We start from the raw sequence: 15,014 nt of genomic DNA, 5'->3' as shown, positions 1-15,014 counted from the left end.
ATACAACGCCCATCTGCAGGCATCGAGCCATCCAGGTTCAGTTGGACAATGTGACGGCAGTGACATACATAAACCGACAGGGTGGAACGAAGAGCAGAGCAGCAATGTCAGAGATGACAAGGATTCTCCTCTGGGCAGAAAGACATGCGGTGGCGTTGTCCGTGATCTTCATTCCCGTGCACGGACAACTGGGAAGCAGACTTCCTCAGCAGAAACGACCTCCACCCAGGGGAGTGGGGCCTTAACGTCAAGAGACCCACAGGCAGTGGCGGTGGACGCTCTGATGACTCTGTGGATCTATCAGATGGTATATGTCTTTCCTCCACTTCCATTGATCCCAAGAATTCTCAAAAGAATTAAAAGGAAAAGGGTTCAAGCAATTCTCATTGGGATAGGTAAAAGTCCAGATTTCGTCCTTATCCATTTTCTTCCAGAAACAGTTGTTTTCCCCTTCTGAGGTTCAGACGTTCTGGAAAGGGGTTCTGCAAATCCAACCGCCCTTTGTGCCTCCCACGACACCTTGGGATCTTAACATGGTGTTGCAGTTTCTGCAATCAGATTGGTTTGAGTCTTTACAGGAGGTAGATGTAAAGTTTCTTCACACTATTGGCCTTGGCTTCGGCGAGGCGTGTTTCGGAATTGGGGGCCTTGTCTCACAAGAGCCCCTATTTGATTTTTCATGAAGATATAGCTGAACTCAGAACTCGTCAGCAGTTTCTTCCAAGGTGGTATCTGCGTTCACATCAACCAGCCTATTGTGGTTCTGGTGCTTACTAACTTCCACTTCAAAGTCTCTGGATGTTGTGCGGGCTTTAAAAATCTATGTTAAACGGACAGCTCGTAACAGAAAATCCGACTCGCTGTTTGTGCTTTATGATCCCAAAAAAATTGGGTGTCCTGCTTCAAAGCAGTCTTTTGCTTAATGGATCACTCTTACTATCCGGCATGCTTACTCTACGGCAGGTTTGCCGGTTCCTAAATCTGTTCATGCCCGCTGTACTCGGTCGGTGGGGTCTTCCTCGGCTGCTGCCCGGGGTGTCTTGGCCTTACAGCTCTACCGAGCAGCTACCTAGTCTGGTTCGAACACGTATGCTAAGTTCTACAAGTTTGATACTTTGACCTCTGTGGACCTTCAGTTTGGTGAGTCAGTTCTGCAGGAACCTCAGCACTCTCTCACCCGGTTTGGGAGCTTTGGTACAGCCCCATGGTACAAATGTGGACCTCTGTATCCTCTAGGATGTAAGAGAAAATAGGATTTTAATTACCAACCTGTAAATCCTTTTTCTTGTAGTCAGTAGAGGATACTGGGCGCCCGCCCAGTGCTTCGTGTTTCCTGCATGGTTACTTGGTTAAGTATTGCTGTTGGTTCAGCTGTTATTGTTCCTGTTCATGTTAGGTTAACATAGTAACATAGTATTTGAGGTTGAATAGAGGCAAATTGCCAATCGTGTTCAACCTGTTTTAAGTTGTGATGATTCTACATACTTGCTGAATAATGTTTTATGACTAGTTAGCTACTATAACTCGTGTTACCCCCGGATTAACCACGTTGATATTTTTAGTATTATAACCTTGGATAGCTTTTTCATTCAGAAATGTATCCATTCCTTTTTTAAATCCAATTACAGAGTCCGCCATTACCACCTTACCTGGCAGGGAATTCCACATCCTGATTGCCCTAACAGTGAAGAACCCTTTCCTCCGTTGCGTTCGGAACTTTCTCTCCTCCTGTCGCAGCGAGTGCCAACATGTCCTAAACTGTGTTCATTAAATAAATAATAATAATAATAATAATAATAATAATAATAAATAAATCCTCTGATAACTCTTTGTGATGTCCCTTTACATATTTGAAGATATTAATAATATCTCCTCTTAGGTGCCACTTTTCTAGTGTATACATATTCAGCCTAGTAAGTCTTTCCTTATAGTCCAGTCCTTCTAAACCTTTAATCAATTTAGTAGCTCGCCTTTGAACACTTTCGAGTTCACTGATGTCTTTTTTTTTTATACAATGGTGCCCAAAACTGAACACAATATTCCAGGTGCGGACGTACCAATGCCTTATACAGCGTCATGATTACATCCGAGTCCCTTGCCTCAATTCCCCTTTTTATGCACGCTAGCACCTTACTTGCCTTCTTTACTGCTTTTTGACATTGTGTACAGTTATGAAGCCTATTATCAATGAATACCCCCAAATCTTTTTCTAACTCTGTTTCCCCTAGGCGTTCCCCATTTAATATGTAGGATGCAAGTTTGTTTTTATTCCCAAAATGCACAAACTTGCATTTGTCTGTATTGAACCTCATTTTCCATTTAGACGCCCAGAGTTCAAGTTTAGATAGATCATTCTGCAAGGACTCCACATCCAATTCTGAACTAATTACCTTACACAGTTTAGTATCATCTGCAAAGATCGGCACTGTGCTTTCCAGGCCTATTTCTAGGTCATTGATAAATATGTTGAACAGTAGTGGTCCGAGTACGGTCCCTTGTGGTATTCCGCTGACTACTGGGGACCAGGTTGAGGACTTCCCGTTGACCACTACTCGCTGTACCCTGCTATCCAACCAGCTGCTTATTCATGTGCAAATAGTTTTTCCTAGGCCAATCTCCTTTTAATTTGATCATCAGTCTCCTGTGAGGAACTGTATCGGAGGCCTTTGCAAAACCTAGAAAGACCACATCCACTGCTTTTTCCTTGATCAAGATTATTGCTCACTTCCTCGTAGAAGCTAATTAAGTTAGTCTGACATGACCTGTCCCTCACAAACCCATACTGGTTCTTGCTAATAATCCTAGCGGACTTTAGATACTACTGTATGACGTCCCTTAGAATTCCTTCCAATATTTTCCCCACTATAGATGTTAAACTAACTGGTCTGTAGTTTCCCGGAAGATTTTTGGATTCCTTTTTAAATAATGGCACTACCTCAGCTATACGCCAATCCTTCTGTACCATGCCTGATCTAATTAAACTATTGAAAATCAAGTATAGGGGTCGTGCTAGTTGTGAACTAAGCTCCATAAGAACCCTCGGGTGAAGTCCATCAGGACCAGGTGATTTAATCTTAATTTTGCTTAGTCTCTCCCGGACTACTTCTTCGCTTAAACAAGTATCGAACCATGAATCATTACTGTCACAATTGTTATGCTCTACTCCCACCATCAGTTCTTCACTGGTGAATACTGATGAAAAGACTTTGTTCAGTATTTCCGCTTTTATTTCATCATCATTTATCAATTCTCCTAATTCATCTTTTAATGGACCTATATTCTCCTTTCTCTAACGTCCTAAGTGGATGCTGGGGACTCCGTAAGGACCATGGGGAATAGCGGCTCCGCAGGAGACTGGGCACAAAAGTAAAAGCTTTAGGACTACCTGGTGTGCACTGGCTCCTCCCCCTATGACCCTCCTCCAAGCCCCAGTTAGATTTTGTGCCCGAACGAGAAGGGTGCACACTAGGTGGCTCTCCTGAGCTGCTTAGTGAAAAGTTTAGTTTTGGGTTTTTTATTTTCAGTGAGACCTGCTGGCAACAGGCTCACTGCACCGAGGGACTAAGGGGAGAAGAAGTGAACTCACCTGCGTGCAGAGTGGATTGGGCTTCTTAGGCTACTGGACATTAGCTCCAGAGGGACGATCACAGGCCCAGCCATGGATGGGTCCCAGAGCCGCGCCACCGGCCCCCTTACAGAGCCAGAAGACTGAAGAGGTCCGGAAAATCGGCGGCAGAAGACGTCCTGTCTTCAATAAGGTAGCGCACAGCACCGCAGCTGTGCGCCATTGCTCTCAGCACACTTCACACTCCGGTCACTGAGGGTGCAGGGCGCTGGGGGGGGGGGCGCCCTGAGACGCAATATAAACACCTTAGATGGCTAAAAATACATCACATATAGCTCCTGGGCTATATGGATGCATTTAACCCCTGCCAGAATTCACAGAAAAACGGGAGATAGGCTCCGCCCCCTTCTCGGCGGCCTTATCTCCTCAGCACACTGGCGCCATTTTCCCTCAGCTCCGTTGGAGGGAAGCTCCCTGGCTCTCCCCTGCAGTCACTACACTACAGAAAGGGTTAAAAAAGAGAGGGGGGCACTAATTAGGCGCAGTATTAAAGATACAGCAGCTATAAGGGGAAAAACACTTATATAAGGTTATCCCTGTATATATATATATATAGCGCTCTGGTGCGTGCTGGCAAACTCTCCCTCTGTCTCCCCAAAGGGCTAGTGGGGTCCTGTCCTCTATCAGAGCATTCCCTGTGTGTGTGCTGTGTGTCGGTACGTTTGTGTCGACATGTATGAGGAGAAAAATGATGTGGAGACGGAGCAGATTGCCTGTAATAGTGATGTCACCCCCTAGGGGGTCGACACCTGAGTGGATGAACTGTTGGAAGGAATTACGTGACAGTGTCAGCTCTGTATAAAAGACAGTGGTTGACATGAGACAGCCGGCTACTCAGCTTGTGCCTGTCCAGACGTCTCATAGGCCGTCAGGGGCTCTAAAGCGCCCGTTACCTCAGATGGCAGATATAGACGCCGACACGGATACTGACTCCAGTGTCGACGGTGAAGAGACAAATGTGACTTCCAGTAGGGCCACACGTTACATGATTGAGGCAATGAAAAATGTTTTACACATTTCTGATAATACGAGTACCACCAAAAAGGGGTATTATTTTCGGTGAGGAAAAACTACCTGTAGTTTTCCTGAATCTGAGAAATTAAATGAGGTGTGTGATGATGCGTAGGTTTCCCCCGATAACAACTGATAATTTCTAAAATGTTATTGGCATTATATCCTTTCCCGCCAGAGGTTAGGGTGTGTTGGGAAACATCCCCTAGGGTGGATAAAGCGCTCACACGCTTGTAAGAACAAGGGCTCTACCCTCTCCTGAGATAGCCGCCCTTAAGGATCCTGCTGATAGAAAGCAGGAGGGTATCCTAAAATGTATTTACACACATACTGGTGGTATACTGCGACTAGCAATCGCCTCAGCCTGGATGTGCAGTGCTGGGTTGGTGTGGTCGGATGCCCTGACTGAAAATATTGATACCCTAGATAGGGACAGTATATTATTGCCTATAGAACATTTAAAAGATGCATTTCTATATATGCGTGATGCACAGCGGAATATTTGCCGACTGGCATCAAGTCTAAGTGCGTTGTCCATTTCTGCCAGTAGAGGGTTATGGACACGACAGTGGTCAGGTGATGCGGATTCCAAACGGCATTTGGAAGTATTGCCTTATTAAAGGGAGGAGTTATTTGGGGTCGGTCTTTCAGACCTGGTGGCCACGGCAACAGCTGGGAAATCCACGTTTGTACCCCAGGTCGCCTCTCAACATAAGAAGACGCCGTATTATCAGGCGCAGTCTTTTCGTGGGCAAGCGGGCAAAAGGTTCCTCATTTCTGCCCCGTGACAGAGGGAGAGGAAAAAGGCTGCAGAAATCAGCCAGTTCCCAGGAACAGAAGCCCTCTCCCGCCTCTGCCAAGCCCTCAGTATGACGCTGGGGCTTTACAAGCAGAATCAGGCACGGTGGGGGCCCGTCTCAATGAATTTCAGCGCGCAGTGGGCTCACTCGCAAGTAGACCCCTGGATCCTTCAAGGGATATCTCAGGGGTACAAATTGGAATTCGAGACGTCTCCCCCTCGCCGTTTCCTAAAGTCGGCTTTACCGATGTCTCCCTCTGACAGGGAGGCAGTTTTGGAAGCCATTCACAAGCTGTATTCCCAGCAGGTGATAATCAAGGTACCCCTCCTGCAACAGGGAACGGGGTATTATTCCACACTGTGGTGGTACCGAAGCCGGACGGCTCGGTGAGACCGATTCTAAATCTAAAATCTTGAACACTTACATACGGAGGTTCAAATTCAAGATTCAGTCACTCAGAGCAGTGATTGCGAACCTGGAAGAAGGGGACTACATGATGTCTCGGGACATTAAGGATGCTTACCTTCATGTCCCAATTTACCTTTCTCACCAAGGGTACCTCAGGTTTGTGGTACAGAACTGTCACTATCCGTTCAGACGCTGCCGTATGGATGGTCCACGGCACCCCGGGTCTTTACCAAGGTAATGGCCGAAATGATGATACTCCTTCGAAGGAAGGGAATTTTAGTTATCCCTTACTTGGACGATTCCCTGATAAGGGTAAGATCCAGGGAACAGTTGGAGGTCGGTGTAGACAACATCACGGCAGTCACCCACGTAAACAGACAGGGTGGCACAAGAAACAGGAGGGCAATGGCAGAAGCTGCAAGGATTCTTCGCTGGGCGGAAAATCATGTGATAGCACTGTCAGCAGTATTCATTCCGGGAGTGGACAACTGGGAAGCAGACTTCCTCAGCAGATACGACCTCCACCCGGGAGAGTGGGGACTTCACCCAGAAGTCTTCCACATGATTATAAACCGTTGGGAAAAACTCGACAGGTATTGCGCCAGGTCAAGGGACCCTCAGGCAATAGCTGTAGACGCTCTGGTAACACCATGGGTGTACCAGTCAGTGTATGTGTTCCCTCCTCTGCCATCTCATACCCAAGGTACTGAGAATTATAAGATGGAGAGGAGTAAGCACTGTATTAGTGGCTCCGGATTGGCCAAGAAGGACTTGGTATCCGGAACTTCAAGAGATGCTCACGGAGGATCCGTGGCCTCTACCTCTAAGAAGGGACCTGCTCCAGCAAGGACCCTGTCTGTTCCAAGACTTACCGCGACTACGTTTGACGGCATGGCGGTTGAGCGCCGGATCCTGAAGGAAAAAGGCATTCCGGATGAAGTCATCCCTATCCTGATCAAAGCCAGGAAGGATGTAACTGAAAAACATTATCACCGCATTGGCGAAAATATGTTGCGTGATGCGAGGCCAGTAAGGCCCGACGGAGGGGTCCATTAAGGTTCAAATTTCGGCCCTGTCAATTTTCTTCCAAAAAGAACTAGCTTCAGTCCCTGAAGTTCAGACGTTTGTAAAAGGGGTACTGCATATACAGCCTCCTTTTGTGCCTCCAGTGGCACCTTGGGATCTCAATGTAGTTTTTTTGGGTTCCAAAAGTCACATTGGTTTGAACCACTTAAATCTGTGGAGTTAAAATATCTCACATGGAAAGTGGTCATGCTGTTGGCCCTGGCCTGTGCCAGGCGCGCGTCAGAATTGGCGGCTTTATCCTGTAAAAGCCCTTATCTGAGTTTCCATTCGGACAGGGCGGAATTGAGGACTCGTCCTCAGTTTCTCCCTAAGGTGGTTTCAGCGTTTCACCTGAACCAACCTATGGTGGTGCCTGCGGCTACTAGGGACTTGGAGGACTCCAAGTTGCTAGACGTTGTCAGGGCCCTGAAAATATGTTTCCAGGACGGCTGGAGTCAGAAAATCTGACTCGCTGTTATCCTGTATGCACCCAACAAGCTGGGTGCTCCTGCTTCTAAGCAGACTATTGCTCGCTGGATTTGTAGTACACTTCAGCTTGCACATTCTGTGGCAGGCCTGCCACAGCCAAAATCTGTAAATGCCCATTCCACAAGGAAGGTGGGCTTATCTTGGGCGGCTGCCCGAGGGGTCTCGGCTTTACAACTTTGCCGAGCAGCTACTTGGTCAGGGGCAAACACGTTTGCTAAATTCTACAAATTTGATACCCTGGCTGAGGAGGACCTGGAGTTCTCTCATTCGGTGCTGCAGAGTCATCCGCACTCTCCCGCCCGTTGGGGAGCTTTGGTATAATCCCCATGGTCCTTACGGAGTCCCCAGCATCCACTTAGGACGTTAGAGAAAATAAGAATTTACTTACCGATAATTCTATTTCTCATAGTCCGTAGTGGATGCTGGGCGCCCATCCCAAGTGCGGATTGTCTGCAATACTTGTACATAGTTATTGTTACAAAAATCGGGTTATTATTGTTGTGAGCCATCTTTTCAGAGGCTCCTCTGTTATCATGCTGTTAACTGGGTTCAGATCACAGGTTGTACGGTGTGATTGGTGTGGCTGGTATGAGTCTTACCCGGGATTCAATATCCTTCCTTATTGTGTACGCTCGTCCGGGCACAGTATCCTAACTGAGGCTTGGAGGAGGGTCATAGGGGGAGGAGCCAGTGCACACCAGGTAGTCCTAAAGCTTTTACTTTTGTGCCCAGTCTCCTGCGGAGCCGCTATTCCCCATGGTCCTTACGGAGTCCCCAGCATCCACTACGGACTATGAGAAATAGAATTATCGGTAAGTAAATTCTTATTTTTTTTAACCTTTTACCGTTTATGTATTTAAAAAAACTTTTTAGGATTGGTTTTACTCTCTATAGCGATTTGCTTTTCATTTTCCATTTTAGCTGCTCTTATTGCTTTTTTATATTTCTTATTACACTCCTTGTAATACTTGATGGTTTTCTTCTTGTTTGTGTGTGCTGGTTCGAATCTCGTCACTATCCTTTCTGAGTCCTTCTCTCAAGATATGTCTGTCTCCTCGGGCACAGTTTCTAGACTGAGTCTGGTAGGAGGGGCATAGAAGGAGGGGGAATCAGTGCACACTATTGATTTCTTAAACTGCCGAAGGTTCCTAGTGGACCCGTCTATACCCCATAGTACTGATGTGGACCCCAGTATCCCCTACGGACTACGAGAAAAGGATTTACCGGCAGGTAATTAAAATCCTATTTTTATGCCTTCATGGCATGTAGCAGTTTGACAGTGGCTCACTCTGTTGAGGCACCTCCCAATCTCATGCAGATTGAAACTAACGTCCTAATCGCAGTCCAGTCTTTTAAAATTGAGGCTGTCCTTCCAAAAATGATATTGATATCTGAAGATGATTATCTGAACGTGACCACTCTACTGTTCTACATGGCGCATACTGTATGCTGCCAAACTGGATCTAGATCCAAGAGCTCACTGCCCTTGTTAAGTTCCGTTGATCTGTGTCTCTTCAGAACGACTTAGTTAAATTAGAAGCATGGGCAGCCAAATGGAGAATGCGCCTCAACACAGACAAGTGTAAGGTAATGCACTGTGGTAACAAGAACAAAAATTACACCTACCTACTAAATGGGGTAAAATTAGGGGATTCTGTACTGGAAAAGGACTTAGGTGTCCTCATAGATAGCAAGCTAAGCTGTAGTACCCAAAGTAGGACTGCAGCAAAGAAGGCTAATAAGATATTAGCATGCATAAAACGGGGTATTCATGCTAGGGACGAGAGTATTATACTCACGTTATATAAATCACTAGTGAGGCCACACCTTGAATACTGTGTACAATTCTGGGCACCGTACTACAAAAAGGATATCCTGGAGCTAGAAAAGGTACAGAGGAGGGCGACCAAACTAATTAAGGGCATGGAGATGATGGAATACAAGGAAAGGCTTGAAAGACTAGGCATGTTTACATTGGAAAAGTGGAGACTAAGAGGGGATATGATCAACATCTACAAATATATAAGGGGACAATACTCAGAGCTTGCGCGGGACCTGTTTTTGGTTAGATCAACACAGAGGACTCGTGGACACTCGCTCAGGTTAGAGGAGAGGAGATTCCGCACAATACGTCGTAAAGGCTTTTTCACGGTAAGGACAATACGTGTTTGGAATTCCCTGCCCAAGGGAGTTGTAATGGCGGAATCTGTCAACACCTTTAAGAATGGGTTCGATAAATTCCTAATGAATAAGGATATCCAGGGGTATGGTGCATAGTCATGCATTATAGTTACTATAAATAGGGATAAAATGCAATGGCTGACAGCAGCATCAGTCAAAGATTTTAGTCAAATCATCATGCATAGGAGACCACAAATAGGTTGAACTCGATGGACAATTGTCTTTTTTTCAACCTCAGATACTATGTTACTATGTTGCCTATAAGACCATACCGTATCACAGATGGTAAATGTTGGTAACCTTGCAGCTTCTGTTTTACTGGTTAGATAAAACATAGTAATTGTTACCGCTAGTCCCTTCAATCATCAGTGGAGCAGCTGCTGTGAATATTTATTGGCTGTTATTAGCTCCTGAATAATTGGAGAGTTTGCTTGGAGGTTTCATAAGCTTTTTTTTTAATCTGTATTAGTACAGCTGGAGATTACATTGCTTTCATCCAAGTGCAGAGTATGTCAATGTTCTCTGCGGAGTCCTGATATTAAATTGATTGGCGGGAATTTTTTCCATAAACCTCATTCTCTCGAAAAAACATTACATGATGTTAATGTGTCATTATTGATGACATTTCCTGAAAACTGATCCCTTATTTTAGTTGCCTTTATCTCTCCTAAAATATCCTCGATTTGTTACTGTAATGTACTTGCGGAATGTTATGAACTGGTTGTTCTAAAAAACTGCTGCATTCTTTCTCCTGATGCAGGATGACAGGACACCTCTGCACTGGGCATGCTCCGCAGGGCATACCGACATTGCTGATTATTTGCTTCGGTTAGGAGTGTCAGTCAACGACAAAGACGATGTAAGTTGGTGTTACCATTATCATCTCTTAAATAATTACAGTGGGTTTTTTGTGTCTTCTCTGTATTATCCAAAAGACACCAGTTCCTGATGGTAACTGCAGCACTAAATAATAATTTAGAAAAAATGTGGTGTAATGGGATCCATACATCTACGATGAGATCAGGGAATCGGGGGAATCCAACACGTTGAAAATACCTGTTTCACCGATCCCAACCCAAAAAATGATTTGGATTGGTGATTTGGGAATTTTTAGTATGCTAATTTTTCGCGGATTCCCCCATGGGTTGCCAATCATCGATATCTGCTGACTGGCATTAAGGTCAAATGTACGTTAATGTGCTTGAGTTTGCGGACCACAAGCATTTGGAGTATGTCATATTAAAGATTACATTATTATGTTAAAATTTATCTATCTATCTATCTGTGTATATATAATCAATGTAGCTTTCTATAAGTCTGTGATTTGTCTGGTATAAGGAACAGTGCTTGGACTCTTTATTTCTTGGATAAGAGTGTGATAAGCACCATTTATTCATAATAGGTACTGTATATTTTATTAAAGCAGATGGGGCTGATGCAGAGTAGAACTCCAAAAAGTTTTGTGTGTGGATTTTGCGTGTTTTCAGTGCATTTGTTCCAGAGCCAATTGTGCATGATGCAGAGTCGTATGCAACACAGTCACATGAGTACTGGTGGTAATGGAGCATTATCCCCTAGGCATGTTTAGCAATGGTGTGTTGATGATGTATCGACAGAATATGTGAGTTGTGTAGAGTTGTGAATACCAAATGGATCACTTGTAAGTGCGTACTGATGATAATGATGGCTTGGCAACCAAGCGCATGGATGGGAGCAGCACTCTTGCATAGACTGCACATGTTCAGATATCCGCGTTTAGGGCCTAATTCAGAGTTGATCGCAACAGCAAATTTGTTAGCAGTTGGGCAAAACCATGGGGGTTATTCCGAGTTGATCGTAGCTGTGCAAAATTTTGCACAGCTACGATCAACTTTCCTGACATGCGGGGGGACGCCCAGCACGGGGCTAGCCCGCCCTGCATGTCAGTCCGGCCCCCCTCGCAGAAGTGCAAAGGCATTGCACAGCGGCGATGCCTTTGCACTTCAGGAGTAACTCCCGGCCAGCGCGAGCTGGCCGTGAGCTACTCCTCGCTCCCTGGCCTGCAGCGGCTGCGTATGACGTCACGCAGCTGCTGCGGCCCGCCCCCAGTTCGGTCCGGCCACGCCTGCGTTGGCCGGACCGCGCCTATGAAACGACGGCCAAACGCTGCTGTTTCACCCCATCGATCGCCTTTGCCTGTCAATCAGGCAGAGCCAATCGCTGTCCTGCTACGGCCGTCGGCCGTGCCGCATGCGCAGACGCACAAAGGCGCCGGTGCATGCGCAGCAGGGACCAGTTTACTCTGCTGCGTGAAAACGCAGCGAGCGGGTCGGAATGACCCCCTATGTGCACTGCAGGGGGGACAGATATAACGTGCAGAGAGAGTTAGATTTGGGTGGGGTGTGTTCAAACTGAAATCTAAATTGAGTGTAAAAATAAAGCAGCCAGTATTTACCCTGCACATAAACAATATAACCCACCCAAATCTAACTCTCTCTGCACATGTTATATCTGCCCCCCTGCAGTGCACATGGTTTTGCCCAACTCCAGAGGCTTAGGGAATTAATGTTGGCCTGAATGGTGCAGTGATGAGGAGGGGAATTAGAGGTGGTGGAGGACCATTATGGGGCTGCACATGTTGTTTATGGGGTGTATTCAATTGCTGTCGGAAGCTGCCGTCTTGTCGGAAAGACTGCAGCTTCCGACAGATTTCGGTCTGAAGGGATTCCGACCTATTCAATATAGGCTGTTTTTTTCCGACAAATCGTGAATTCCCGACTTGTCGGAAAACATGTGGATTGGCAGAATAGGTGCCGATCCGCGTACTTCTGTCGGAAACGGGGCCAAATCCCACAGGTTGTAGACACTGCTCCTCTCTGACGTCCCCCCGGCAAGGCACCTCTCTCCCGGCAGCGCTCCCCGGCCGGCACTGAGTGTGGCTATGTGACTCCCTCCAGCAACTCCTGTGTTCTCACACACTGGGAGCTGCTGACAGCAGCAGCACAGACGGGAGGGAACTGCCAAATCAGACAGTCGGATTTGGCCGTTCATTGAATAGCCCTTGTCGTATCCATTCCGACAAATGCATATCGGAATGGATCTGACTTTAATTGAATATACCCCTATGTCTCTAACGTTGGAAGGTAAGGATTTTCTTTACAAAAACGCTAATGGTGGATTCATTAAGTCTTGGGTGGTATATTTATGAAGCTGCAGCTTCTAAAAGCTGTTGGTTATAAGCGGATCTGGACGCAGGACTGGAAAGGGCAGTAATATTAAATGCAAATCACTGCTAGTTTCACTTTTTTCAACTTATTTTTTTATTGAAGCAACATGTTATACAATCCGCATTGTACAAAATTGAGAAAAAAAGTAAAAAAAATTTCAAGAGATAATAAAATTACAATTATTACCTATTGCTGTTGAGTATGTGTGTCAGGTACACAAAGTGAAAATACAGCAATACACCTCCAATAGATTAACATAATATACCTGTACATAATATTCCTAGACATCAAAAAATACAGCAAGATTACAAAAATGTACACAAGTCAAATAAAGATAAACAAGAAGAAGGTTGTCTGCGCTCGTTCCCCCGCTCCCCTAGACTCTGCTGTAATAAACATTACCAGGTAAGCTGGTTTCACTTTTAATGAAAAGCTTCCATTTACTTACTGTACTCCTTGGTGTTTTGTGTTCTTAGGTAGGCTGGACGCCTCTTCACATTGCTGCCTCTGCAGGGCGCACTGATATTGTGAGAGCCCTAATTGGAAAAGGAGCTCAAGTGAATGTTTCCAATCAGAATGGCTGCACCCCTTTGCACTATGCCGCTTCCAAGAACAAGTATGAGGTATTATTATTATTATTATTATTATTATCCTTTATTTCTCTAACGTCCTAGTGGATGCTGGGGACTCCGTAAGGACCATGGGGAATAGACGGGCTCCGCAGGAGACAGGGCACTTTAAGAAAGAATTAGGAATACTGGTGTGCACTGGCTCCTCCCTCTATGTCCCTCCTCCAGACCTCAGTTAGAATCTGTGCCCGGACAGAGCTGGGTGCACTTTAGCGAGCTCTCCTGAGCTTGCTAATAAGAAAGTATTTTGTTAGGATTTTTTATTTTCAGAGAGATCTGCGGGCAACAGACTCTCTGCTACGTGGGACTGAGGGGAAAGAAGCAGACCTACTAACTGCGGATAGGTCATGCTTCTTAGGCTACTGGACACCATTAGCTCCAGAGGGATCGAACACAGGAACGCACCCTTGGTCGTCCGATCCCAGAGCCGCGCCGCCGTCCCCCTCGCAAAGCCAGAAGCCGGCGTGAGAAGCAAGAAGACGTCAAAAGCGGCGGCAGAAGACTCCTGTCTTCATATGAGGTAGCGCACAGCACTGCAGCTGTGCACCATTGCTCCCACATTAAACCCACACACTCCGGTCACTGTAAGGTGCAGGGCGCAGCGGGGGGCGCCCTGGGCAGCAATTAGGTACCTCTTGGCAAAAACAGCATATATACAGTTGGGCACTGTATATATGCATGAGCCCCCGCCATTATTTTATACAAAATCGCGGGACAGAAGCCTGCCGCTGAGGGGGCGGGGCTTCTTCCTCAGCACTCACCAGCGCCATTTTCTCTCCACAGCTCCGCTGAGAGGAAGCTCCCCAGGCTCTCCCCTGCAGAAGCACGATAGAAGAGGGTGAAAAGAGAGGGGGGGCACATAAATTTGGCGAAAAAACAATATATACGGCAGCTACTGGGTTAACACTACGTTACTGTGTGATTCCTGGGTCATATAGCGCTGGGGTGTGTGCTGGCATACTCTGTCTCTCCAAGGGGCCTTGTGGGGGAACTGTCTTCAAATAGAGCATCCCCTTGTGTGTGTGGTGTGTCGGTACGTGTGTGTGTCGACATAAGAAATACAAAGATAGTAGACCACTACGCTCACTGCGGCGGCAGTTATGTAGAACCCTGGTGTCACTCAACACCAAATACCATGAACATAAACAAACAAAGAGAACTACCCAACTGCGCACAGCTTGTAATGATCCACTTAAATGTAGAAAGTTTTTTGAAAAATACGTCAGTCAAAATAGTGGAGAGTAGATTGTTGTCCAATCTTCTTCTCCTCTTCTTCTTTTCTTCCTTTCTGACTCCGATGAATCCCCTTCAATTTCGCCAAATGTTCCTCAAAAACAGTGGAAGAGCAATATTGTGTAGTATGTCCTAAATTTCGGTGGTTCTGGATTGTATGGTTCAACAAGATGGTTCGTACCGTACTCACGTCTAATACGGAGGGATTCACACGTATAAAGGTTTCTTTATGGACCCGAAAACTTCTCCCAGCTGGATGGTTTGTTGGTCGTGTTCTTTCAAATCCTCACCGAGTGGTGTCCCAGCGTGGGAGATACCGGGGAGAAGAATACCTCAATTAATGAATATATCACAGTCGATTTTATTC

The 15,014-nt window shown here is 46.0% G+C and overlaps 1 protein-coding gene across 1 annotated transcript in view; it reads left to right on the top strand.

Annotated features, from left to right (window-relative positions):
- PSMD10 (proteasome 26S subunit, non-ATPase 10) overlaps window positions 1–15,014 on the top strand; it is a 58,092-nt gene that overhangs the window by 22,255 nt on the left and 20,823 nt on the right. Inside the window, exons 2-3 of the mRNA XM_063937282.1 lie at window positions 10,340–10,438; window positions 13,262–13,408. Of these exons, the coding sequence (XP_063793352.1) occupies window positions 10,340–10,438; window positions 13,262–13,408 (246 nt within the window). The remainder of the gene's footprint in view (window positions 1–10,339; window positions 10,439–13,261; window positions 13,409–15,014) is intronic.

Source organism: Pseudophryne corroboree, chromosome 8 (assembly GCF_028390025.1).
Source record: "Pseudophryne corroboree isolate aPseCor3 chromosome 8, aPseCor3.hap2, whole genome shotgun sequence".
In the NCBI taxonomy this organism is placed as follows: Eukaryota; Metazoa; Chordata; class Amphibia; order Anura; family Myobatrachidae; genus Pseudophryne; species Pseudophryne corroboree.
Note: the sequence above shows the minus strand (reverse complement) of the source record. Positions and strands in the feature narration are given on the sequence as shown.